Source organism: Cebidichthys violaceus, unplaced genomic scaffold (genome assembly GCF_023349555.1).
Source record: "Cebidichthys violaceus isolate CVI_PGR_0920_01 unplaced genomic scaffold, fCebVio1.0.p SCAF_4, whole genome shotgun sequence".
Classification (NCBI taxonomy): domain Eukaryota; kingdom Metazoa; phylum Chordata; class Actinopteri; order Perciformes; family Stichaeidae; genus Cebidichthys; species Cebidichthys violaceus.
Genome location: NW_027176594.1, coordinates 8,787,898 through 8,813,403, shown reverse-complemented (window position 1 = coordinate 8,813,403; position 25,506 = coordinate 8,787,898). Strand labels below are relative to the sequence as shown.

Genomic DNA, 25,506 nt, shown 5'->3' with positions numbered 1-25,506 from the left:
CTATAAGACTCTGCTTTTGTGCTATCTAAATGCATCCATCTGTACTTTTCCATTTCAGTGTACATTCACATATTACGCCATCTGTTTTCCCACAATCAGAAATGTATCTCCAGTCCCAAGTTTCAAGTCAGGGGACCTAACAGGATGTCTTTGATCTGTAGCTTGGAGAGCCAGAATCACATGAAACATGTCAGCACATATACAAAGACTCTTTGTGTTTATGTTCAGGGAATAAACATGCATACAATTAAGAAAAGACTAGGAAGAGTGCCGAGGAGAATCTTATCATGTCACTAAATATTATGAATCAACTGACGGCAACATACTGCAGATTTTTTTGGTTCTGGTGTTTGCTCTCCCCCCTGTGGGGATTATAGCACATTACACCAAAACAGAAAAGTATTGTGACTATGAGGCACACTTCCATTACGGTTTTTTTTGTTGCAATTACCAAGACACAAAAAACGGTATGTGTCGCACAATTACTGAAACAATTACATTCAAATTAAACAATTACTGTCATGACCAGCCAGGTATGATGAACCATAAGCACTGCACACTTGTAGCAAATAACTACACACGGTTATCTACATGAGACATCCAAAACTACAAGCCTGTGTGTGTTGTTTTGCTTCACCGACAGTGAAATATTACTCTCAATTATCAATCACCTGTGGCCAGAATGCTCCTCTGAACACACCTGTAACCAATTAGATCACCCAGACATCAGAGCTTGAACACTCGAAAAAGGAATCAGGTTTGCTCTTTAGTGTGCTCAACAATAGACACCAATGGAGAAAGAGTTATGTATAGCTGTATAACAGCAATATGCTGTATTTAGTTTACAGTGCAATACAATTGCTCTGTTGTGTCTGATCAGTATTATTATATTCTTTTATGAGTATATGAATATTGAGAATAAACAAAGTTTCCCCATTGCATTTGTGTTCAGTCTAAATTTACAGCATGCTATGAATAACTAGATAAGTGTTTCATATTCGCACATCAGTTTGCCATTGGGAAGAGCTTTTTATTTGGTGTTTGTAAAGTTTTGATGAGAGTTTGTATAGTTTTGATTTAAGTGTTTGCTTTTGCAAGAGATGTAACATATTTTGTATGTCTAGTTGGTGTTGAGTAGATGTTTTTGTTTTTTATGTGTAAAGTAGCAGTTGCAAACAAATGTATTCAACTGAAATAGGAGTTGTGAAATCTCAATGTAAACTTGGTCACCAAATCAAATGGTATGTATTTGAATACATACCATAGTAAAATACTAGATTTTAATTTCAGAATCAGAATCAGAATCAGCTTTATTGGCCATGTATGCGTGTGTATGCGTGTGACTCCGGTTACACATTGCTTTCCATCGTACATACATAAAATATACAATAAACAAGAGACAACAACAATGACATCCGTTGTAGTCTGTTCCTGTCCTGTTTGGTGACCGATCCAAACCACACAGTGATAGAGGAGCAGAGAACAGACTGGATGATGGTGGAGTAAAACAGGATCAGCAGCTCCTGATGCAGGTTTCAATGTATCCCTCTTGCATCCCCTCTCCAGAAAGGTCAGAGCGAAGGGTAAACTGCAGTGCAGTTTCTGCAGAAGAGCAGTCTCTCTGGCCACAATTATATTTTCACTCTTAAAATGCATGTTGTTAATGTTCACAAACTTGAAGAAAAATATGATTTGCACTGCAATCTAATGCAACAGCCCTGTAATGAATGAGGCTTATAATCTTCAGTTGTTGTCCACACTGTGTGAAAGTGTTGGTGATTTTTTTTTGAGCAGTTAGTAAACTGCATTATGTTAAGAGGTGTTTCTCAAGTTTTTTTCAGCCAATATTTACACACATGATAACATCACTAATTATAGCCTCAAACATTTCCAGACAGGATGTCAACAAAACTGACCATTTAATTGACAAAGGATGGATTTATCACATGGCTGTTAGATTGCATTACAGCTGCACGTAATTAACTGCTAACTGAGTGTACATTGATTGCTTCTTACAACACTGACAATGTTTAACACACAGTAGACATTCCAGACTCATCCCATTCATTATAGTTTTTCTCATTAGCTGGAACACATTAGTCCATTCAAGAAGTTCCATTTTCACACACAGGTGCAAAGCAAATATCTCCATCAAACAACAACTTGTGTTTCAAATTAATGTAATTTCAATCAATCTTATGTGTACACCGTTTAAAACAGAAGACCCTAAATAGAACACCAGGCATGCAGGTTGAAGGAAGAAAAGGCGATCTTTAATAACAAAAAGCTGACTCCAAAAAAGACAAAAACAGGCAGAATAAAAACAAAGAACAAAACAAAAATAAACTGAGAAAGTAGCAGTAGGGCACGAGGAACACAGGCAGAAATACTGACAAGGGACACAAGCAGAGCCTGACAAAGGAAAGAGGGAACACACACAGTGTTACGTTAGGGACTAATTAACTAATGAAACACAGGTGAGTTAGAAAACAGGAGGTAAACGAGACATGACCAAAACCTAGGACCATGACAGCTTTTGTACTGCATTCTTCACCAAACAATCAATGAAGAATTTCACCCAAATTCAGAAATACTCAGAATACAGAGGTGGCATCTTTCTAGATAGGGTGAGGACTGATTACTGAGTGAAGAGTTGTGCCAAGGAGTTTCACACAGGTGCATTAGATATTTGTCATTATGCAAGTAATTACAATCAGCTATGAATGGATCTTTCTCCTTTGTTTAACACAGTTTATCGAACAGAGTTTTGTGTCTTTCTATAGGGAGCTATGTTAACTGTTTTGAAAAAGGGTGTGAACAATGTGTGGAACCATAAAGAGTTAACTCATTTGCAAGACACAACTTCTGCTGTGCTAAGAAGGTGATGATGAAGATAAAGCGGAGTTAGGCATGTCGTAGCAATCTATAAAAAGCTGTTAATTCATGTAATCTCTTCGCATAATTGCGGGGAAATAGTTTCAGATAGCTATAACAATTGGCTTTCATGCTGCCTTTGAGTAAATCAGAATAGCCATTCTGGTTTCAGGCTCAATTCACCAAGTCCTCTGAAGCATGCACCCTTATCTCTACAGTATTTACTCATGGACTGAAAGGTCACTTTACTCGATTATTCTCTGTCTTACATAGTGAGTAAGCATATTCGCAAATGTCCCAAATGTTTCAAGAACTGTTTTTTTTACAGATGTAAGGTGTTTCTCAGGGCTGCCGCATTCTTCAAACCATGCACCGTTTGCAATCTCAGATAGTGTTTAGGACATTTTAATTGATGAATTCCATTTCAAACTTATGTAACTTTTCAAAACTACAATTAAAACAATTTGACTTTCAATGTTCTCATTGGAAAATGCACTTGGGTAGCTTCATTAGCTTCTGCAAGTGTGTTCTTCAGCTTGAGCAAAGCTCACACCTGAGGGGACAACTGTAAAAATGGTTTACTTATATACGTATTTTCTCAAACTGTACAAAAAAATTATCATCAATAACTTTCTAACTATTCCATTGCACAACATGCTGTGCTATATAAGTTTTCAGTCATCCTTTAGCAAGTTTTTTAGATCTCTATGTAAATGTTAAAATAATTCCCATTAAAATCCTCGACAACTAGACACACGATTCCCCACTAAAATGAAGTGAAGACTTTTGATTAGAGTCTAGACAACTGATTGTCTGACATTATCCACACTGCACCTCCAACCTGATCCTGCATGTTCACACGCCACATCCAAGGGATCAGACACATCTTCATGAGGGATTAAGTCCAGCTCCTTGAAAAATACAAAATATCTCTGTATTCATGTAACACCCTCATTACTCCTGACACGTGTCATCCAGTTGCTTCATTGAGAAGGCTGCAAACTCAGCTTGTTAAACCTCCTCACATTCTCCCATGTCAACCTCTTTTTTTCCTCCAAAAGAATGGTCAGCTGTGCATGCTAGAGCACATGTTCAACGTTGTCTGGCCCTGCAGACCTCCAGGTTGTTCTTCAGCAGCCACACATAAGCAATTATTCATATTCTTGACTGTCCTTTCCCTGTGCTGACCTGGCAATCACTTCACATAGTCGGGACTACTGAGACTTCTGGCGACCCAACTGAGAAATGACCTTCCTAGTAGAACAGCAAAATCCCTCCTTGCCTTCTGCCAGAGAAAACTCATCTTCCATATCTTATCACAAATATGCCCTCTGACTGAATGTTACTCTCGCTACAGCTCTCCTTAAAATATCCTCTATAAAATCTCCTTAGTATTTCATTTCAAGGCGCTCAGTCCGTACACACACTGTACAGTCAGTAGCACCCAGCTTTATACACCCAGCTAAAACTAATATTGCCTAATATCATGTCCAACCCATTAATATCAACGAGGGAAAAGATAGAAACACATCTCAGTTTAATGCAACACAATTCAACCTACACCACAAACTGCCGAGTCCAAAATGATTATAGAGTTCAATCAACTGCTCTCTAAAACAGTCCAATCAACAACTTTATGACCTTAGGAAGGTAAGTTTTATTGCAGAACTGTTTTACCTGGTTGTATCTAAACTGGCAACTGAGTATTTATAAGCCAGGGTCATGCTGAAGATAATGGACATGGCATTAATGTTTTTTAAAATGTTGTTTTGCACCCTTTTCTTAGTACATATTTGTATTTTATGGTAAATATGTATGTAATGAAGGAAAAATAAAATGACGATTGTGAATAAAATGAATGACATGATCTACGTTTTTTTTTGTATATGTATTTCATTTATTTATGTGTTTTAATTTAACCATTTCTCTACTTTCTTGTTTGTGTCCAGCCCCTGTGGCCCCTGGTCGAACTCTACAGAGGACACAGTGGCCCTGTCAGCCATCAGGGCAAAACATATGGTGCCCTGATACAGAACTTTGCTCCGTTATGCTCATATGTTTCAGTAAATGGTAATCAGAAATAAGGTATTCACATAACGTACAATATGTCTGGTATACTTTTCATTAAACCAGTGTTATTGTGTTTAACTCAAGGGTGGCACAAAGAGAGATCTACAGTATGTTTGTTGTCTGTGAAGCCACTTGGCTGCATGATCCCAAATGCCCCAAAAAATCCAATCATTTAAATTCAAATTTTTTGTATTGTATCATATCTACTCTGGATCTGAGTGCAGTCTGACAGCTTCACTTGTCACTCTACTGATAACACACTGTTTGGCTGCCCTGCAATGTTCTTATCAGCATTATCACAATTAGGATCAAGTTCATTTCCATGAAAAGTACAACTCTTATCATTTAACATAGGCAACCACTGAAGTTGTGGTATCCGACTACAGATTGTGTTTGAGCGCTGAATGATGGGATGTTACCATCAGATACAGAAACATGTACATACCCTCTCATACGCTCACAGGGGTATTACTTTAATCGTAAATTGAGCAGGGAGCCAACTTTAATAGTCAGCACTCTAGGTCTGTTCTGGAAGAGAAGGGATCATTTCTCTGTTGCACTTCCTGAGGTTTCTTCCTTTTTTCCTACAAAACTGTTCTTTAAGGGAGTTTTTCTTATCAGATACTCTGAGGATAGATAGCAACGTCGTATGCTATACATATTGTAAAGACTTTGAGGAATATTTGTGATTTTACGTTTTTAGGTTTGCAATTATGAGCTGTAGGGCTTTTTTTAAATCTGTATCTTTCTTATACAACTGCTGCTGGAGCTTGAAATTTACCTCAAGGAGACATCCTCTGTCCTTAGACCCTCTTTCAGAAGAAATCTCCTCCTAATATGCTGATCAGCCTTCACACATTAGCACTGCTGCAGAGAAGAGGTGAGTGAAGGATTCATTTCGTGTAAATGTTGCCATGCTTCACAGGGATTACAATATTTGTTTGTGAACTGAGATTTAGGTCATCACCTCCAAAAAAATCCAACAATCTAAGTTAATGTTACAGTAATGTTACTTGTTTTCATATTATAAATTATGTCATACTATTGCAATGTGTTTTACCATTACGCATCAAATTCCTTGTATGTGTAACATACTTGGCATTAAACAGTTTCTCATTCTGATTCTGACTTTTGCTTACTTATCTTGTAATACTATTGTTTGTCCACTAGGGAGCAGAACAGAACTTATAGAAGAAGAGTCCTCCCAAACTGAGTTCTCAAAATGTAAAAAAAATCATTCAAAGTTATTGAGCCCCGCTAATTTCCAAGTATTGCTCATTCATTTTATTGTTGTTGTGTTGATCTCAATGCGTAATATTCCCAGTTTTATTCCTTATAGACAAACAGAAACTATTTATTTATTTATCAATTCAGCAGGTTTATGATGAATTAGCAGTTCCCCCCAAAATTAAGACATCAGAACATTTGCTTTGTGTGTTAGTTTTATTGCCTAGCCCTGCACAATCCAAATCCCCTCTGCTTTCTCATCTTTGCCCATTTTTTTTTCCATCTGTCTCTTTGTTTGCAGTCCCCTGGCCCATTCTCCCTCCCAGCTCTCTCAGCAGCATTTGACTTCTCCCAAAATATGCAATTCTTAGCACCCCCACTCTCCTGTCTCTTTCTTTTGTCTCTCACACACACACACACACACACACACACACACACACACACACACACACACACACACACACACACACACACACACACACACACACACGGGTACCACGGGAGAGTACTGTCATGCTCTGTAGATTGGGTGTCCCAGGGTGATTAACTATTGATAGCAGAGCTCAGGTAACACACCTGATATCTGGGGACAGGGAGAAAGGAAGGGAGGGGGGAGGGGGCAGAGAAAAAGAGAATATAAGAAGGAGGGGAGGAGAGAGAGAGAAAAAGAAACACATGGTGAGAGAGCGTAAAGGCCCGTGCCAGTTAATAGACAAATGGCAAGTGAGTCAAATCTACAGGCCCTTTTTGGATTGGAGGGCCGGGCGGATGCTCAGGCCCTGTAGCCAATAGCAGAGTGGCATATTGTGATGAGTCAGGGCATAGCTGAGGAAATAAGATGCCTAGAGCCATGAATGTATCGAAAGAGATGAACAGTGTGTATGTGTGTGTGTTTGTGTGTGTGTGTGTGTGTGTGGATGACTGATGAGTAAACAAATGAATCACTGTTAGACTACAAACATCCACTTGTCTTAAATAACACACTTCATTGTTCTACTCTACAACCCCCATCCCCAAAGTTATCCAAATGTGCATTCCGTTTGGAAGATTTGTTAGCACATGCGTGTGTTTACCATGTAAACAGACCTACCTTTGTGTGGCAGTTCAGTCCCTTTGTAAGCACAAATACAATGAATTCACCACTTGAATCCGTCTCCGCCTCTTTCTGCCTGATAAGCATCTGTCCTCTCTTGACAGTTTGCCGGTATGGAATTAACCCAAGCCCCTTTTCCCAACCCTCACCTTCACGTGAGCTAATAGCACACCAGCGTTTCTCTCCTGTGCTTCAGACCTACAGGATAGGGTGTGTGTATGTATATTGTGCTATAGCAAATGAAAAGAAATGAGATGGCGGATGAATCTATACTAAGCTATCTATAACACAATCTTCACAATCGTCAGCTGGTATTGTTTGAACAATTAATGGCATTTTTGTCGGGCTACAAAATACACAACACACACACATATTCACGGACATACACGCACATACACACACTTGTACAGACAGGGGACTGTGCAGATGGTGTAATAATGTGGCTCAGCACAACAGTTTGCTGCGGATAGCTAATTATCTTGCTGATTATAAAGATATATTGCAAAGGATTTTCGCCAATATGGTTTTAGTAGAACAGAGAGCTGAATTCCAGCACCATCAGGAACTTTATCTTCCAGCCCTGTCATCAATCTTTTAGAAGCACACACACACACACACACACACACACATGCGTGTGCACACACGCAGACAGATAGATAGATAGTGTTATGCTAGTAAAAACATAATATTTGACATGGCTTAGGACATGGAACCATTTCTGCATAATATCACGTTGATCAGTTTCTTCTAATCTCTCATTGCCATCAACCTTGCCCACATGGAAACAATTACTTATTTCTCACAGTTTCTATTGAATGCATATCTACTCCTCTACTTGAATGGGAGAGGGTATATATGATAGGCATCAGACTTTTCAATAAGGCACCATTTATAAAGAGATTATTATCTGTAAATAGAGGCTTTGTTCATGGTTGATAAATCATTTACTTATGCTTTATAGATTCAAAAGAATAACATCCAGGTTGCCAGGTTGTGAAAAATTCCTTTGAGTGGTTGGACCATTTGACCACTTACTTGCAGAATCTATTCATTAACACAATGTAGAACTGCAGACTTGATGGATTAAAAACCCTATACTAATCACTTTTTAATAGCATTTAAAACAACATACTAAATGGTTTATTAGAATGTAAACTCAATGGATAACCCACATCATTTAATTTTACACAGATTTATAATTTCTAAACCCCACCAAAAAGTTCCTTCTTATTAGCTTGTAGCTGATCTATAAAGCATTAGTTTATGAGTTATTACAACATATAACATATTAGACGTCAAACAATCAATTGAAGCAATCCATTTGTCAGGTATCACAAAACGACAGACAAGAACCCAATAGCACGACACAGAAAACAGTTCAGGTGTAGAAACCGGGTTTAATAACCAGCAGATGTCAAACCAGGTAGTAACCCGCGTGGCAAACAAATCCAGTGGGAGCAGGCAAAAGAGAAGGTCCAAAGTCCAAAAAGGCAGGTCAATACACGGATAATCAGGATCAGAATCGGAATGACAGGTTGCTGGATAGCAAGGGAAACACACTAGACAATCTGGCAGAGAACTGAGGGAAATGGGCCGGTACATATACACTGAGGGGCTGATTGCTGATGAGGAGCAGGTGAGTATGGAGGTGGGGCAGGCCAGGTGAAATGAAATCAGCAATTAGTGCAGAGCGGGGGGGGGGGGGGGGGGCAGATTCTGAAATGACATGAGAGTTAGTGTGGCAAAACAGGAGACAGACAAATGAAAAACTAAAGCCTGGCTGAAGTTGTGACACCATTAGTGATTAACAGAGTTTGTATTTAAATTGATAAATTGTTCAGGTTATCAATCAAACAAAAATGGAAGATATTCTATAGTTCTTGCCTCTCAAATGTGGAGGTTTGCTGCTTTTAAACTGATATTAAACTGAATATCTTTGAGTTTTGTTGCTCCAAACCAAAGAAGCAATTTAAAGATGTAACCATGGGCAATTATAACAGGCATTCTGTAGAGAGATTTTGCAAACTCCATATGAAATCTAAAAAAATAGAATCGACAGGTTAACCCATAATGAAAAATATTCTTTGCAGCTGTACAATTTACAAACCATTTATAAAAGGTGCCTTATTAGAAGGCAGTAGAATATCAATATATATCCTAGTGCAACAACAATACAACTCAGTAATAATTCAAATTTTCTCAAAAACAATATCTTGATCAATCATTAATTTGATACACCCTGTGTTCAATCCAACAAACATGACGTCAGCCAGAGAAAGATGGCCAGATGTTGGCCTCAATCCAAACTAACCTGTGGCCTAAAGCCTACATCATCCCAACTGTTGACAGTATCAACAAAGATTCACAGTCACCTGCAACAGAGGGCGATTCTCCCCACTCCACCCTTCTTGTGCGTTACTCAAACAACCACAGTCCCCCCCCTCTCTGCCTCTCCCTTCGTCTCCATCTCGCTACACCTCTAGTCCCGCCTTTCACCGCCCCTATGAGAGGCACTGGGAGTTTAATGTTGTTCCCTCTGCCGCGTCTTCGATACCCGGGTATCCATTTTACTTTACAGCTACTTTATCCTTGCCACTTTGTGTGTGTGTTTTACCTCCCCGACACTTTTGAGTTCAGGAAACTTAGAACAACTGCAGGTTCACCCCTACACCTCCATCTCTCCCGAGCAACGTTCAAGTCACAAGGTAAGGCCAACACCGGTGAGCTAGATAGGAACAGGTGTAGCCTGCCAGCCTGGTTAACTCGACATTATGCAACTCTTTTTTTTCCTCCATTCTTCTCTTCCACGCTTAAAGTTGCGAAGAGAATGTATCATACTTGTGGAAGTTGACAGCTGTGAACTTTACGGTGTTGTTTTGCTGTTTTTACCGAAAGCTCAGGTGCGACGCGGCGGTCGAAACCTCATGAGATGTAGGTGAGACCAGGTTGCTGTGTGCTTTCAAGTCCTTCGCGAATTATCCCTAACGGAAATGTCATCGTGGGCGAGTAACGCTACTTAATTGTCATGATGTATTTGTGGTCTAGTGGTTTGGTATTCTTTAGTAGCATCGCAATGGTAATCTTAATCTTAGTTTTACTTTGATATTTCGCCATAGCATAATAAAAAACAATAAAAAAAACCTTTTAAATGCTGATTTCGCTCCCTGGATTATTAGGCTTATACATTTCTGTGTTAGACCCTGGTGAGATATTTCCGTTGCTTATTAAACTCCAGAAAAGCAAACACTGTCAAGGAAACACAGGCACCCTGTCATGCTGGTATGACATTGTGCCAGTTATTATACGAGTTTTATTTGTGAAGTCACATTTTGCATACTTGCAGCTCAATGTTAAATCCCTAATATGCAGCAGGCTACCCTATATGACCTGAAAACTATACATGCACTACACTCAGAAGCTTATTATCTTATCTTTTGCACCACCAGGGTACCTGTTCACGATCACCTGATGTTTAAACAGACAAAAAGGCACTGCCAACACCAGCATGACTTGGATGTTTATTAACTGATTAATTTGCATACTCCATTCTTAGTGGCGCTGCTTGAACACTCAAACTGTGTGTGTGTGTGTGTGTGTGTGTGTGTGTGTGTGTTTGTGTGTCATGAGGTGTGCCTTTACCCAGGACAAACTCATCTAGACTGAGACAGGCAAGTATAAAGGTTGTCAATCCTAATTTCATAATAAATTTCATTGCAGGAATTCCGACTATGGACTGAATATATTGTGTAAGGATATTTGGCTGCAAGTCATCAGTGTTTTTTTTAATTTGCAGTATATTATCTTAATAATGTGCTGTTGATGGTTACAGAAAACCTTGCTGCTTTGTCTCCCCCTGCTTTATGTCTATTAGCTTTAATAAATGTTGATTCTTGGTAAGACAGAGCCTGTCAGACCTGTTCTTTTGTGATGGTGGTTCTTGTATGTCGGATGTAATGTGAGATTATTGAAGTGAGAGGAATGAGTACAGAGAGTCAGCAACAGTGGCATGAAAGAAAAAAAATGACAGAGATGAGGAAATGGGGTTAAATAGGACACTGAATGGTGAGTTACATTGAGAACTGTATTTGACTGACTGAGTTAATGTGGATAGTTGGTTTCTTAATACTGATCGATCAGTAGGCCATTTTGCCATATTTCCATAATCTTAAAAGAAAGATATAAGGGCATGCAGAGAGACCATGTTGTCATTATAAACAGCTCCTCATGTGCTTAGGCATGGGAAAGTCAAGTGCACATCCCAGTGCACTGGGATGTGTTTGCTGTAGATGTTGAAATGAATCTGACTTGCGGTCTGATCAATATTGCATTACTACATTTAATGATTTCATTACACTTAACAGCTTTCGCTAGGTTACAAAGCTGTCTCAAATCTGACCTGCTAAAGTGAATTGTATGTCTAAACCCATTTGGTCAGTGTTTTTCTTTCTTTTTTTTAAATAATCAAAGCCTTACTAAGCTAGTCTTGCTAAACTTGGCCTTCAAGGGACCCCACTTGGATTGTTTTGGAAGATCAGTTAATCACGCTACATTTTAAATATATAATGCAAAAAATAAACCGCTTGGACCGACTTGTGTTTGACTTAATATCAGTTCTTAGAAGACACATCTCCCCTCTCAACAGGGTGCTTTGAGCTAATGGACCCCCACTGTGGAAGCAGCAAGGCAGCTCTTCCCGCTGTGCTAAATCAGGAAAATGTTAGTCCAGATTATGGTATTAGAGAGTGATAATCACCGTATTACCTTCTTGTTTTCCCTCTTAATGAAGGGAATTAGCTTCCGGTTCAAGCTGTAATTGGTGTGGTTTTTAATTACACACAACTGAAAGCTGCAATATAAGGCAATCCATTTGAGATGTTAGCAGAGATATGGTCAGAGTTTCCATTATTATTTGTTTTATTGAGGCCTGAGTAGTTTGTTTTGCACAGTAAACTCATCTGTGAGGTAGTTTGAACTGTCCTTATAAAGCAGGCTAGTATGGTAAAAAAACATACACTACATTGGAAAATAATTTGTCATATATATTTTTTTTCTCTTCAGTTACAATTATGGTGATAATCACCAAGTCAAAACTGATAACTATGATCATATAATCACAATATGACTCACTGAATGTCAATGTTAATTATGAATCATATATCTCTTATTGTTGATACATGTAAGAAGAAGAAGAAGGGAAAACAACTGAACATTTTAAAGGAAAAGTATGAATATATTTTGCGGGTTGCTTGCTTGTGCACAATATTTATGAATTTAGAATAGACTCACTAGTAAATTCCTTACAAACTTTAAAATATGTTTATCTACTGTTTTAACTTTTGTGCCTTTATTCATCTCCACTTTTGTCTTCACCTGATGATTTTGTGTCCTTTTAATTGTCTTAATTCAGATAATTTCTTCTCCCCTCACTGTGTGCAGGGTAACCAGACTCCATTGTTAATTGTAATTCAAGTAATGACGCATCACAGTCCAAGGTAGACAGCGGCAGGTTTCTATGGTTACTGTCAACAGTCTGGGCTGAGAAGTGTTTGTAACAATATCCTCAGGACAATGCTAAAGAGAAGGGTGGCCACCTTGAGTCCTCTTCCTACCAGGCCCCAGCTGTCTGTGGAGAGGAACTTCATGTTGTGGACAAACAGGTGGTGCACGTTATAATCCTGTTAAGACGCTATCAGGAGGTGTCAGAAACAATATGGGCTGTGCCATTTGATATAGATTCTGACATAACGTAAAGAGATATTTGTCATCTCACGATAAAGGGTGAAATACTCCCAGTTCAGGATGGCGGGGTGCTGCAGGCTATCACATAACACATTGAACAAGAGGTAGGGTACACCCTGGACAGGTTGCCAGTCTGACACATACAGATGTATAGTCGCATTCACACTCATATCCACACCTACAGGCAGTTTAAAATGTCCTATTCCCCTAATCGTCTGTCTTTAGGCAAGAATCTACAAACTCCACACAGGGAACACCCAATTTGGATTTAAACCGATTATATCATTTTGTTATCAAAGTGTAGCGCATTTTAAGTCTGATTACATTCAATGCTAACACAATCGTGCTAGAGTCCTTCATCACCCTCGTACATCCACTTCTTTCGGCCTCGTCTGAAGCTATGAACTGATAATCTGGAACAGCGTATTTAAAGTAATGTATTAAAAGGAAAGCTTGGATAGGAGATAGCTGACTATTATGTGAACAGTAAAAAACACTTAATCTGCAGCTACATTGTGTATGTCTGTAGTTAATCATTTAGAATACTTATTTTACTACACAAACATTCCGCTCCAAAGTTACAATCACACTTCTGCTCATGGAGTTTCATTTATAGATGTCCTCCCCCAGTGGTCGACACATTTCTTCAGGTGTAACACCCAGTGGAAGGGGTGCATGGCTTAGTCATTGTAGATTGAGAAATCGTGGATAATTGATGACTCTCCATAGAGCGGTTCTCCAGTGTTGATGATTAATCCAAGTGAGAGGGAGAGTGTATGCATATAGTTATAGGGCACAAGCTATGACATGGTGGCATGATAATGGTTCTTTGTGTTTGTGAAAAAAGTGTCTGGAGGTTTAGAATGACGTTGGTGCTACCCACGCACAGAGAGTGAGCGGGGACGAAGGGGTGGAATGGAAATACAGAGAAAGACGGGCAAAGGTGGATTAGGAAAGGTAAACTATTCAGGATACAAAACATCTACCCACACGGACACTGAGAAGGTGTATTCTCTCAATACTACTGAACTGAACTGAAACCCAATTGAGGACGACGATGATATTGCGTTAATATCCAGGAATGAAGTTTGATGCACACTATGTTGGTGACTGATAAATGGTGGGCCAGAATAAGGGTTTAAGATGATGTTCTTTCTTTACCTTCTGTCAGTCCTATTTAGGCACCTTTCTGACCTGGGCCCAATAATTCTCAGTATTGAATGTATAGAATGTTTGATTCAATTTCTAACTCCAATAATCTAGATTGTTCTACCTGACGTGCGGCATTGATTAATAGCTGTATCATGACGCTTCTTTGTTTTTCTTTAAATGTCAGTTGTTAAAGTTGTTTTTCTTTATAATTCCAGCCATGCTACTACTCTCGTCACTACTACTACTACTCCTCAGCCTCCTCACATGGGGTCCCGGTGCATCGTGGGCCGCTAAAGTGATCGTGGTCCCACCCATCATGTTTGAATCACATCTCTACATCTTCAAGACGCTGGCCACGGCTCTGCAGCAGGAGGGCCACGAGACCCATTTTCTAATCTCAGAGGGTCGCGGGGTGCCCCCCTCCCCTAACTACCACCTGCAGCGCTACCCGGGGATCTTTAACAGCACCACGGCCGACAACTTCCTCCAGTCCAAAGTCAGCAACATCTTCTCAGGCCGCCTGACGTTTCTGGAACTGTTTGACATTCTCGACCACTACTCCCAGAACTGTGACGCTGTTGTTGGCAGTGTTGAGGTGATGACCCGCCTCAAGGAGGCCAAGTTTGACCTGCTGCTGGTGGACCCAAATGAGATGTGTGGTTTTGTGATCGCTCATATCTTGGGTGTGAAATATGCCGTGTTCAGCACCGGCCTGTGGTATCCTGCAGAGGCGGGCGCCCCAGCCCCGCTTTCATACGTACCCGAATTCAACTCATTGCTCACGGACCACATGTCTCTGGTCCAGAGGATCGCCAACACAGCTGTTTACCTGGTGCAGCGCTTTGGAGTCCGTTATATTGCGCTACCCAAGTATGACCGGATTATGAAGAAACACGGAGTGAAGCCTCAAGTGGCTATGGCGGACTTGGTGCAGGGCAGCCAGATGTGGATGCTGTGCACTGACATGGCTCTGGAGTTCCCCAGGCCCACCCTGCCACATGTGGTGTACATCGGAGGCATCCTTACCAAGCCCCCCAACCCACTGCCACAGGTCAGTACTGTGATACACACAGGCAGCTGACAAGCAAATGGTGAGGTTGGCAAAGATAGACACAATGGTTTTGTGTGGTCTCATGAACAAGAGGTCTTATGCATTGTTTCAGTTTTATATCACATTATCTATGGCAAAAAAAAGAAAGTTTTGAAGGATAAAATAACTTGACAGCTATGTCTGTTTTTGGCTAATCCAACAACATTAAGGTACTTCATCACATTGATTCAAACATCGTATAAAATCTAATGTGGTCATAAAGCAGGCTTTTCCACAATGGCCTAATATACCCAGATAAATGGTGACAGGATGGTTATCCCAGCATCAACCATGTTATGGAATATATATATATATATATATATATATATATATATATATATAAAATAATTCTGTGATAGTTGACAAATTAATATCATCTCACATTATTTAGCAAACTGTATATTGTCATATGGCCTAGCACTACTATGGAGTCAGTGTCTGTATTGCTTATAGGGATCACTGGACGCTGGAACATGAAATGAGGGTTCTGTGACATTAGTGACACAAGTACTGCAATACGATGGCTAACTAATGGCAAAAGAGTTTGACTATTACAATATGCAAAATAATGTTTTTTTATTAGACCATTAGCAGGAGTCCACTTACACACTATTTTTAGTGTGATTTAATATTAAAGCAATAGGGAGAGCTTGTTCTTTTCCTTGTCTTTCTTATTGCACATAAATCTGTCATTTTTTTAATCAGCAGCTGTTACTGATTAATGTCAATTCATTATTTAAAAAAAAATTGGGGGAGAATCTTTTACATCCAATTGAGTTCATGGGTGGAATTAAGTCCCTACTTTTGTCACTCGTGAAGCCTTGTCTGAAGTGTATGATGAAGCTCAGTGTCAGTTCACAAACAGTCTTGGTATTATCTCCCTTCTCCTGTCTTATCAGTCTGACTGAGATTCAGTTTTTTTTTGTATCTATCCTGGCTTGTCCCCACTGTCTCCGCTATCATTGGTAACAGCTATTATCAATCCCGCTACAAAGCGATCCTTTATAGCCGATGCTGGGGTGAGATTGGGTTTGGGTTGAATGGAAGCGGTGGATTTTGAGCAGAGAGGGAGGGGAGTCATGGAGAGCAGAGGCGGGCGGTGACGGGGAGTTAGTCCAGCGTTCGGTGGCCTGAGAGCGCGGGCCATCGGCATCCACTGCGGGGTTTTTTTGGAATGCCACTCCAGCCAATAGGGAAATAGGAAGCATTGTGCTGTGTTGTGTGGAGGGAGTAAGAATGGAAGCGGAGGGAGAACGAGGCCATTGTTCTGGGCAGAGCTCTGGGGACACTGAGACTCTTTTATGGGGTCACTGAGGCTGTGTTGTAGGGACAGTAGGGCCCAGTGTGTCCCTGATGTTGCCCTGTGCCAGGGCCAGCCTTAGCTGCCGCAGCTGGACCATTAGCCTCCCTCCCTCTACTTGTCCTCCAGTTGTATCACTCCAACATGGCTGCTCCCTGATCACCCACTGTCAGTACATACATCTTCACTTACCAGAAGCTGGTTTACTAAGTCATGCGGATAGGTCCTTTGAGGTAAACCTAGAACAGGAACAGGGCCCAATGAGGAGGAGGAGGATGTCATTTCTTCTGCAGAAAATACTTGTGAAAGTAGTTGAAAATTACAAAATAGTTATCAGTGAGGTTTGTGGATTACCAAAAGTTTCTTGGATGATTCTAGAGAGACACGCTGCTATGGAGTTTTCTTTGAGCATCGATAAAGAAATATCTATCTATCTATTATATTAAGTTGGCATCAGAAACTCAGATATCTCTAAACTTTACAAATTAAAAATGAAACTGACTGGCGGCTAGATAGCCCCAAAGGGACAGGAGGAATTTCTTTGTTGTGGTTTAGTGTCCTCAAAGGACTTTATTGTTTATATGTAGGATGTTTAAAATGTATCTGACGAAACGTTTCTCATTTGACTTTTGTATATTTTTATGGTGTTTTGTACATTATTGTTAATCAGCAGTGTTGCGAGTTCAAGACAAGTTTCCCCACAGACACAATAAAATACTGTATATGTATTGCCGTCCCCATAATAGCCTTGCATTTGTATGGTTTTATATGAATTAATTTATAAACGTAATGCACACGCAGTTTTCATTTTGTACAAACGAGAGCCTGGAGAAAAATGGTGATATTTTGGGATAATATGCTACTAATATTTTATATTGAAGTTATTATTATATAATGAGGACAATACTTTGACCAAAAATACCACAGATTTGACTGTAGTGCTGTCAGTATTCTAGTCTATTGTGGATCTGAATGTAAAGATAACTTATTTTTCAAAAATAAGTGTGTCAAAAACAGGAAACTTTGGTTCCTTGCCTTGTGATGAAATAAGGTCATGCAAATGTATTAGGAATTTGATACAGGTCCATTAATATTAGTTACTTTATAGACTATCAACATTCGTTAATGTTGTAATTTGAAATTATGATATATATATAATGCAACAATGGGAACCAAATTGCAAAAAGCAAGGTCAGCACATCCTTACTAGCAGTTCTGAGGCATTGACTTAAATATATTAAAGGAATTAGACATTCTCTGCCTTGCTTGATTAACTTCTACTGTGGACATTTGTTCTGTGAAAAATGTCTTGAATTTGAAAGTAAGTAGTTTACATGGAAATAATATGACCCGCTGCAATATGGTATAAACAGGAAGGAAAAACTTGGCATAGTAGTGTTTGCATTGTATTAATATTAACCTTGTTCATGGGCAAAGAAACTCTACAAAATGTATTCTTTTAGCTCTCATTGTCTTTCTATTATACCCCCGCAGGATTTCGAGGCGTGGGTGAATGACACAGCGGAGCATGGCTTTGTAGTGGTGTCGTTTGGAGCCGGGGTCAAGTACCTTTCCCATGACATTGCTCACAAACTGGCAGGAGCCCTCGCCAGGCTGCCCCAGCGTGTCGTCTGGAGGTAAAGTATCTGTTTTTGTCTCTCATAACTGGACACAGCTGTCACTGTGACAACATGTGAACACAGATTTTCTAGTGAGCTTCAAGTTACTGATTTTCCTCCACTCAGCACTCACATTTAATTTATTGTTTTATATGGACCTCCATAATCAGTTGTGCTACTTTTGTTCAATTACACATCGTAAAATACAGGCAACATGTTGTTCCTCTGTGACAGACTTTGTCTTCAGACCAAAGTCCATATTCCCACCTCACATTTGCTTCATGGTATTATCTTCCAGTAGAACAAACAGCATTGAGTTTTAGAACCTGAACTCTAAGAGACTTTGTGCTCCTCTAAGGAAAACTTAGGACAGTATCTAACGATGATGGTTTCACATTTTAATGATGGCTAGACCGTAGTACTTCATTCAATTCAGCAAAGTCACAAACAGTTAAACACACTGTTTAGTGTCTCACAAACATGCAGACAAATGGGACAGGCGAAATATGTCTTTGATGGGGAAACTAAAACTAATGTGTTGAGGATGAATTAATAGCAAGAGGTCCTTCACAGAATTGTCTAAAACGGTCACTCTTGCTTGTGAGAGAGATAGGTGTGATTCAAATCTCATCTTTTGTAATCATTTACCCAGAATGATCCACTGACTATGATCTGAGCAGGAAAACACAAAATATAACAGGGAGGAGGAATGAATAAGAGGAGGTCAAAGTGGTTTAAAATTCCATCCATGAACCTGTTAATCCTTAACTCTTATCTTGGTGTATTTAAGAGTTTGTGATTCATTGACCACATTCACATTGTTTCTGTGTACTTTTTATTCCATAGATGACTAAAGAATAGTTAATTAGACATCCAAACTGACTGTCCTGAGCTTGCATAATCCTTGGAACATAGCATTTGTTTATATAGGTCAATCTATTCTGCAATGTCCAACTGGTGCATTACAAATATAGACTGCAGGAACAAAGAATCCTCGCTCCTAAACCTGACTTCCCTATAAGTATATGGTGTAGCTGGGTTAATGTTTGACCATGTGCCTGTGTGCAGATGTTGGTGAAGGTCTTCACTTGTACAAACACACTACACAAGTAGTATGTCTGGTCCAGATAATTAATACTGTTTTAAAATGTTAGTAGTTTTATTAGGATTATACATTTTGATTCCAGTTTTGCTTTAGTTAATTTTCAAGCTTTTATTTGTTTGTTTCAATTTTAGTTCTAGTCTTCAGCATTATCCTGAGTAATGCTACTATGAGTTTAAAGTGTAGGATTTCAATGATCTTTATTTTTAAAAATAATATCACATTTAGGGCTGCAACAACGAATCGATAAAATCGATTAAAATCGATTATTAAAAGCGTTGGCAACGAATTTCATTATCGATTCGTTGTGTCGCACGATTATTACGCCACTCAATAAGTCGCGGAGATGTTTGAGTATAAAAAAAAAAGTTGAGTGGAGCGCGGAGCAGAGCGGGGGTAGAGGAAAGACCATCGGAGAGACCCGTAACGTTGTTCTGAAACACACGGCGGAGGCAGAGAAATCAGTACGACCTAAGTCATCCAAGGTGTGGGAGCATTTCACACTAAATAAATCGAAAAAGTGTGTTAATTGCAAGATATGCAAAAGCGACATGGCACTGGAGCACCACGGTGATGATTCAGCACCTAAAACGTGAACATGTTGGAGCAACAGCAGGATAAGTTCAACAGCAGGATAAGTCACTACAGAATCCTACTGTTGTTCCGTTTTGAAGTGAAGAACGTAACGTCCCTGCAGTAGCTCTCCTGGTGCTGCTGTTTACTCGTTATCCTGCTTGACAAGCATGACAAGTTAGCGTTAGCTCGTTAATAACAACAGTAGTAAAGCAGGGGTGGAATAGTTTGCAAGACTAAAGACACATTTTTATTCACTCGCCTTTTCCCCGCCGATTCATCGATTAATCGAAAAAATAATCGATTATTAAAATAATCGTTAGTTGCAGCCCTAATCACATTACATTGCATTTCCTTCTGGCAATGTGTCTAAGTCACACATTTGCATGTCACACAGTGGGACATGCAAATGTGTGCAAATGAGTGCAGTAGTTTATTTTCTAAACCCAGACATGACAAGTAACCAACTGCAAAAAGTTTGATTATGTTCAGAGTAAACCATTAATTGACACCTCAAAGCGAGGTCAGAGGAGTGATCATGTCAGTTGGACAAGTGTGAGGATATATCAGATGAGAATGCTAAGTCTGTAAGATCTTAGGATAACTTTTGATAGACACTTTTCCTTTGAGCAGCATACAAGAAATATCATAGGAGTTTGTTCTCATCAACCAAGAATCATCTCCAAAATAAAACACAGGCTCAATTTTAATGACATACATGCTTTAATATGACCACCTTTGGCCTACTGTAGCTCTCTTTTTATCTGTTTAAACTCCCACTCAGTCTCACAATTACAATTTATCCGGAACTCAGCAGACACATCGTGAACTGAATCTAGGAGATCCTGTAACACCACTCCTATCATTATCCATTATGTTTACAATACATTTAAACATTTTATTAGTTACCTACAACGCCATCCATGGTCTGGCATCAGATTATATTGAAGAAGCATCAAGCCCTTACAGCCCAGCCAGGCCTCTAAGATCCAGCTGATAAAAATCAGCTGTTCCACCAACCAGACTGGAAGCCAAAGGTGAGCATTTTTGGTTACGCCCCCTCGGCTTTGGAACAGCCTTCCCCTCAGTGTGACAGCGGCTGACTCCACTGCACTCCTTACAAGATGGCCTACACTTAACAATTTTATACAAGCTTATTTCTCTTATACACCTTTTACATAATTATATATGAACTTATTTCTTTCATTTTGCACTTGCTGTTTATGGATGGTTTCAGTGCTGCATTAGAAGGAAGGAGTGAGAATTTATAAGAAATGAGTAGAGGATTAAATGAAGTTGATACGAATCATAAAGAAGATGAGGAAATTAAGTATGTATTGTAAAGGTTACAGAGATGACACAGATTCACTTTAGAATAGATGGTGAGTCTGTTGACGTACAGTAACTAGAATATCCATCAATCTCTGGAGAGCTAAGAGCGAGAAAAGTCAAGCTCAGGTTGAGTGCGATCATTTTTACATAAACAAAGCTAAATAGACACCCGCTTGAACTGTTTTTACATGTATTTAGTAAAGCCTCATATTGACATTTTGGCCCCCTATGCCTTCATTAACACACTTTATTATATACTTTAATTATGTGACTGCTTATCTTCCTTGGTTGTCTGCACCTGGGGGAAAAAAGCAGCCTACTGTGGCATTCTAAGAGCAGGGTTCAACAACAGACATTCACTATATGATAGAATTTGTGGGGTTGGAAACACATCGAGTAGCTGGAGCTGGGCAGAGTCCCTGGTTTGATCTAAGAGGATCAAATTGTGGTTACAGTGTCTGGAATACGGTGGTTGTCAAAAAGCTTGCCAGGGATGTGGGCGAAAGGTGTTGTAATGAGGAGTGCTAGAGTAATAATGTGTGACAATTTATCCTTTTAGGATATAAAATGACACATTTTTAAAAAGGAAAATCTCAAGCACTGACAATGATGCTCCACATATCGGTATCTGAGCAAGTTTACAGGTGAAGTGAGTACAATGATATAAGCAGGAGCCTCAAAACTTTGTATGTGACGTTGAATTGTAATTTGGCTTTTCAGTGGCCCTTCCAAATGGGAAAAAGAAGAGGGCTGATGAGAGGGACAGGGACCCGGCCAAATGAATCGTGTCATTGATAATTGGTTGCATGAATGTAGGCTTTGATTGACAGTGAATTGGGGCTTTGTTGAAGAGAGAAAGAGAGATGAAAGACTCTGGGTTCGGGAGAGAAGGAAACAGAGATGGACGGATGGGGGTCGTAATGTAGCATGCATATGTATTGTGTGCTGCATTTGTTGGAAAATGCTTCCGCACACACGTCCACAGACACCAACAGACATACACACAATGCTGTACACATTCACCACCACCCGTAGAAGACAAAGGGCTGAGACCTAAATGTCTGGGTGAACAAGCGATGCCCTTCTGCTTTTTGGCTTTTTGTTTAGGAAAACAGAGATCAACATTGAATTCCCCTTTGTTCCCTTTCTGCATAATGTAAATGTCAGACTCAAATAATGAATTTACCCTTCTGTATATATACACATACATGCATCTCTTGTACTCACTATACATACTGTACAGCTTCTGCCGTCACTATGCCTGTCCCTCATGCCAAGAAGAAGTATCACCAATGAAAGATCAACATTAGAAATACAAATACAGTCCACATAGAAAACGTAAAGGTGTAAAATACACAAGTTAGCTCAACAGTATTGAGAGTTTTGTGGTGAGGTTGTCAGGCAACCAGCTGTGACTCCTGAAAGGTAATTAGCTCGGACAAGAAATAGTCTGGCACATTACCCCCCGTAAAACTGTTACATGTCATTTTTACACTCTGTTTGTGTGCTGATTAAACAAACGAGATATAGCGTGTTGATTAGTGAGTTTTACAGGTGCTGGTGGGTAGCGTTGTTACCTTTGGACAGACCTAGCACACAGACTGCTTCCAGTCTGTGTGCTAGGTTAGCAAATATGTGTATTATCCAGAAAGTCAAAGTGTCAGACAATTCTTTGAATAAAAGAGTGCTTACACATAATCCTCTAACAAAGGCATTTAGGGAGTAGATATAACATTTGCACTGATCTGACAAATATGAACTGAATATGAAATACTGTGTGTTCATACACTATGATGACAACGTAATCTACTAAAAGGTGAGCTAAACTATCTCGCTAATCATTATTTCCTTTTTCTTTCCTTAGATTCTCTGGAGTTCCACCCAGTAACCTCGGCAACAACACCAAGCTTGTTGATTGGATGCCTCAGAATGACTTATTGGGTGAGTACATTTGGAGGACACCGCATACTGTAATGGATACTTCACCTTCTAGTTCTCAACTTTCAAATTGGCTTATTGAAATGCATCATATACATGTAAATCTATTTCTCACAGCTTATGCTTGGCATTTTTACACAAGATGGTCCAACTTATGGTCTGGCGGACTTTGCTTTGTGTGGGTGGGTTCCTCCCATACCTACTTATTAACCATAGTAGTGGGTAGAATCTGTAAGCCACGTTTGCTATGTTTGTGCATGTCAGGAATTAGCAATGCAACAACATTCAGATGTTGACAGCTAGCATTGTATTCTGCAGTGGTGTAACAGCACCATGGTTAGACAACCCTGCAAATACAGACGTTACGCCTGTCTGGCTTTCTGGTTGCTCAGTAAAGGGATTTTAGAGGAACAGTTCACCATAAAACATATCTTTCCTATTACTCTGTTGCACCAAAGTGCATTTATGTTGATGGCTAAATGACCAATTCAATTTTTATTTAATTGAATAAATACAGCAGCTGCATCTCCTTCCAAATATAATAACATTTGTGGGCTAGTTTTAACTGAAGCATGTCCTCCAACTGTCTATGTCTACTGATTATAATTGAAGTGTGATTCTCTTTGGATAGGAACGTTGCTGTTGAGATACAATTTGTTGCTGTATTTAGTGCCAAAAACCAAACTTTCAAACTTCAGTCAATCATACTGAAACTATGCAGGTGGATATATAAAGCACTTAAGAGGGGACTTCAATAGGTATAGAGCAACAGTGAAATACTGCTGTGTGAAGCATTTTATAAGATGTACTGTATAAACTGTAAATAATATAGTAAAATATGCACCCTGTCAAAAAATGACTAATGAACATACCACCTAACGTGTAAAATAACATCCCCCGTCCCTCCTGTCATCTAGGCCACGCCAACACAAGGGCCTTCCTGAGCCATGGTGGCCTGAACAGCATCTACGAGGCCATGTATCACGGGGTGCCGGTGGTAGGTGTGCCCCTATTTGGAGACCACTACGACACCATGACTCGTGTGGCAGCCAAAGGTATGGGAATCATGCTACACTGGAAGTACATGACCGAGGAAGACCTCTACACAGCCGTGACCAGCGTCATCAAAGACACCAGGTTAGATTTCTAAGTCACACATGAACGCTTTGTTGGTGCAATTGTTCATCAGTGCCATCTGGTGACCATGTATGGAATCAACTCTCTGTGACTTCATGGCACACATGCAAAGTTCACCATATTTATCTCCCTTTTATATGGTTGTGCTCTCATGAGATTACCCATAAAGAAATGTTTCCTTGTGTCCCTTTTATATCCTTGTTTTTACATCCTCGCTCTCAACCTCTGTCTCTCCCCACCAAGGTACCGCCAGCAAGCACTCACTCTCTCCAACATTCACAAAGACCAGCCCGGCCATCCTGTGACCAGAGCCGTCTACTGGATCAGCTACGTTCTACGTCACAACGGTGCCAGCCACCTGCGTTCTGCTGTATATGAGGTGTCTCCCTACCAGTACTTCCTGCTGGATGTGATTTTTACTGTAGGGGCTGCCTTGGCTCTGGCCGTCTTTGCCCTGCGACGGTTGGTACGATTGCTGAGGGGGAAGGCCGGGGATCAGAGCAGAGGAGGCGGCGTCGCCAGGGATGATGGTAACATGGTCAACGGACATTGCCACAGCGAGAGCATGGCCAATGGGAAACACAAACGCAACGGCTCTTTGAAAAACGAGAAGAAGATTAATTAATGTTTTGAATGGCCAAGAGGGACGAGGAAGAAGTTGCCCCAAGGACTTAGCTCTAGGTTTGGTATTGTGGTTTCATAAAAGCTTTGAGAGGAAAGCTGTTCTTAGGGCTGTGTCGAGAGGCAACTGCTACTCTGAGTGAGCAAGGGGCTGTAGGAGGATACACCATGCATCGTGTGGGGACTGAGCAAGGCATCGGGTGCTCAAAATCTGTGTGTGTGTGTGTGTGTGTGTGTGTGTGTGTGTGTGTGTGTGTGTGTGTGTGTGTGTGTGTGTGTGTGTGTGTGTGTGTGTGTGTGTGTGTGTGTGTGTGTGTGTGTGGTGTATGTGTATGTGTGCACTGAGGCGAATTTAATGAAAACTCTAACAAAAGCAGCTACTGCAATACAACACCAAATTGAAAAGTAATTGAGGATGAAACACAGGGAAGACACATTGGGAGGACATAGTTTCTTCATGTGCGTCATCTCTCCTGCATGTTTTCTGCTGTCTTCCTGCTCTCCTTACCAGTTGAAGGATGCTAAAGAGGAGAAATTCTGAGCGCCAACCCCTCATCCTCGGAACAAAAAAAGAAAACAAATGGATAACTGATAAATAGTTAGGATTTAATGTTTTTAACTGCAAATTCTGCTTCAACA

The 25,506-nt window shown here is 40.0% G+C and overlaps 1 protein-coding gene across 2 annotated transcripts; it reads left to right on the top strand.

Annotated features, from left to right (window-relative positions):
• The first annotated feature begins 9,343 nt into the window (after nt 1-9,343).
• ugt8 (UDP glycosyltransferase 8) lies at nt 9,344-25,193 on the top strand. 2 transcript variants are annotated; one of them, XM_068727033.1, is made up of 6 exons: nt 9,344-9,969; nt 14,371-15,206; nt 18,040-18,182; nt 23,036-23,112; nt 24,027-24,246; nt 24,490-25,193. In XM_068727033.1, exons 1-6 carry the CDS (start codon nt 9,552-9,554, stop codon nt 24,869-24,871), a joined length of 2,076 nt encoding a protein of 691 aa, XP_068583134.1. In that variant the 5' UTR covers nt 9,344-9,551; the 3' UTR covers nt 24,872-25,193. The 2 variants fall into 2 exon arrangements, with proteins under 2 accessions (XP_068583134.1, XP_068583135.1); XM_068727034.1 differs by lacking the exon at nt 9,344-9,969 and adding an exon at nt 10,504-10,932.
• The last annotated feature ends 313 nt before the right edge of the window (nt 25,194-25,506 follow it).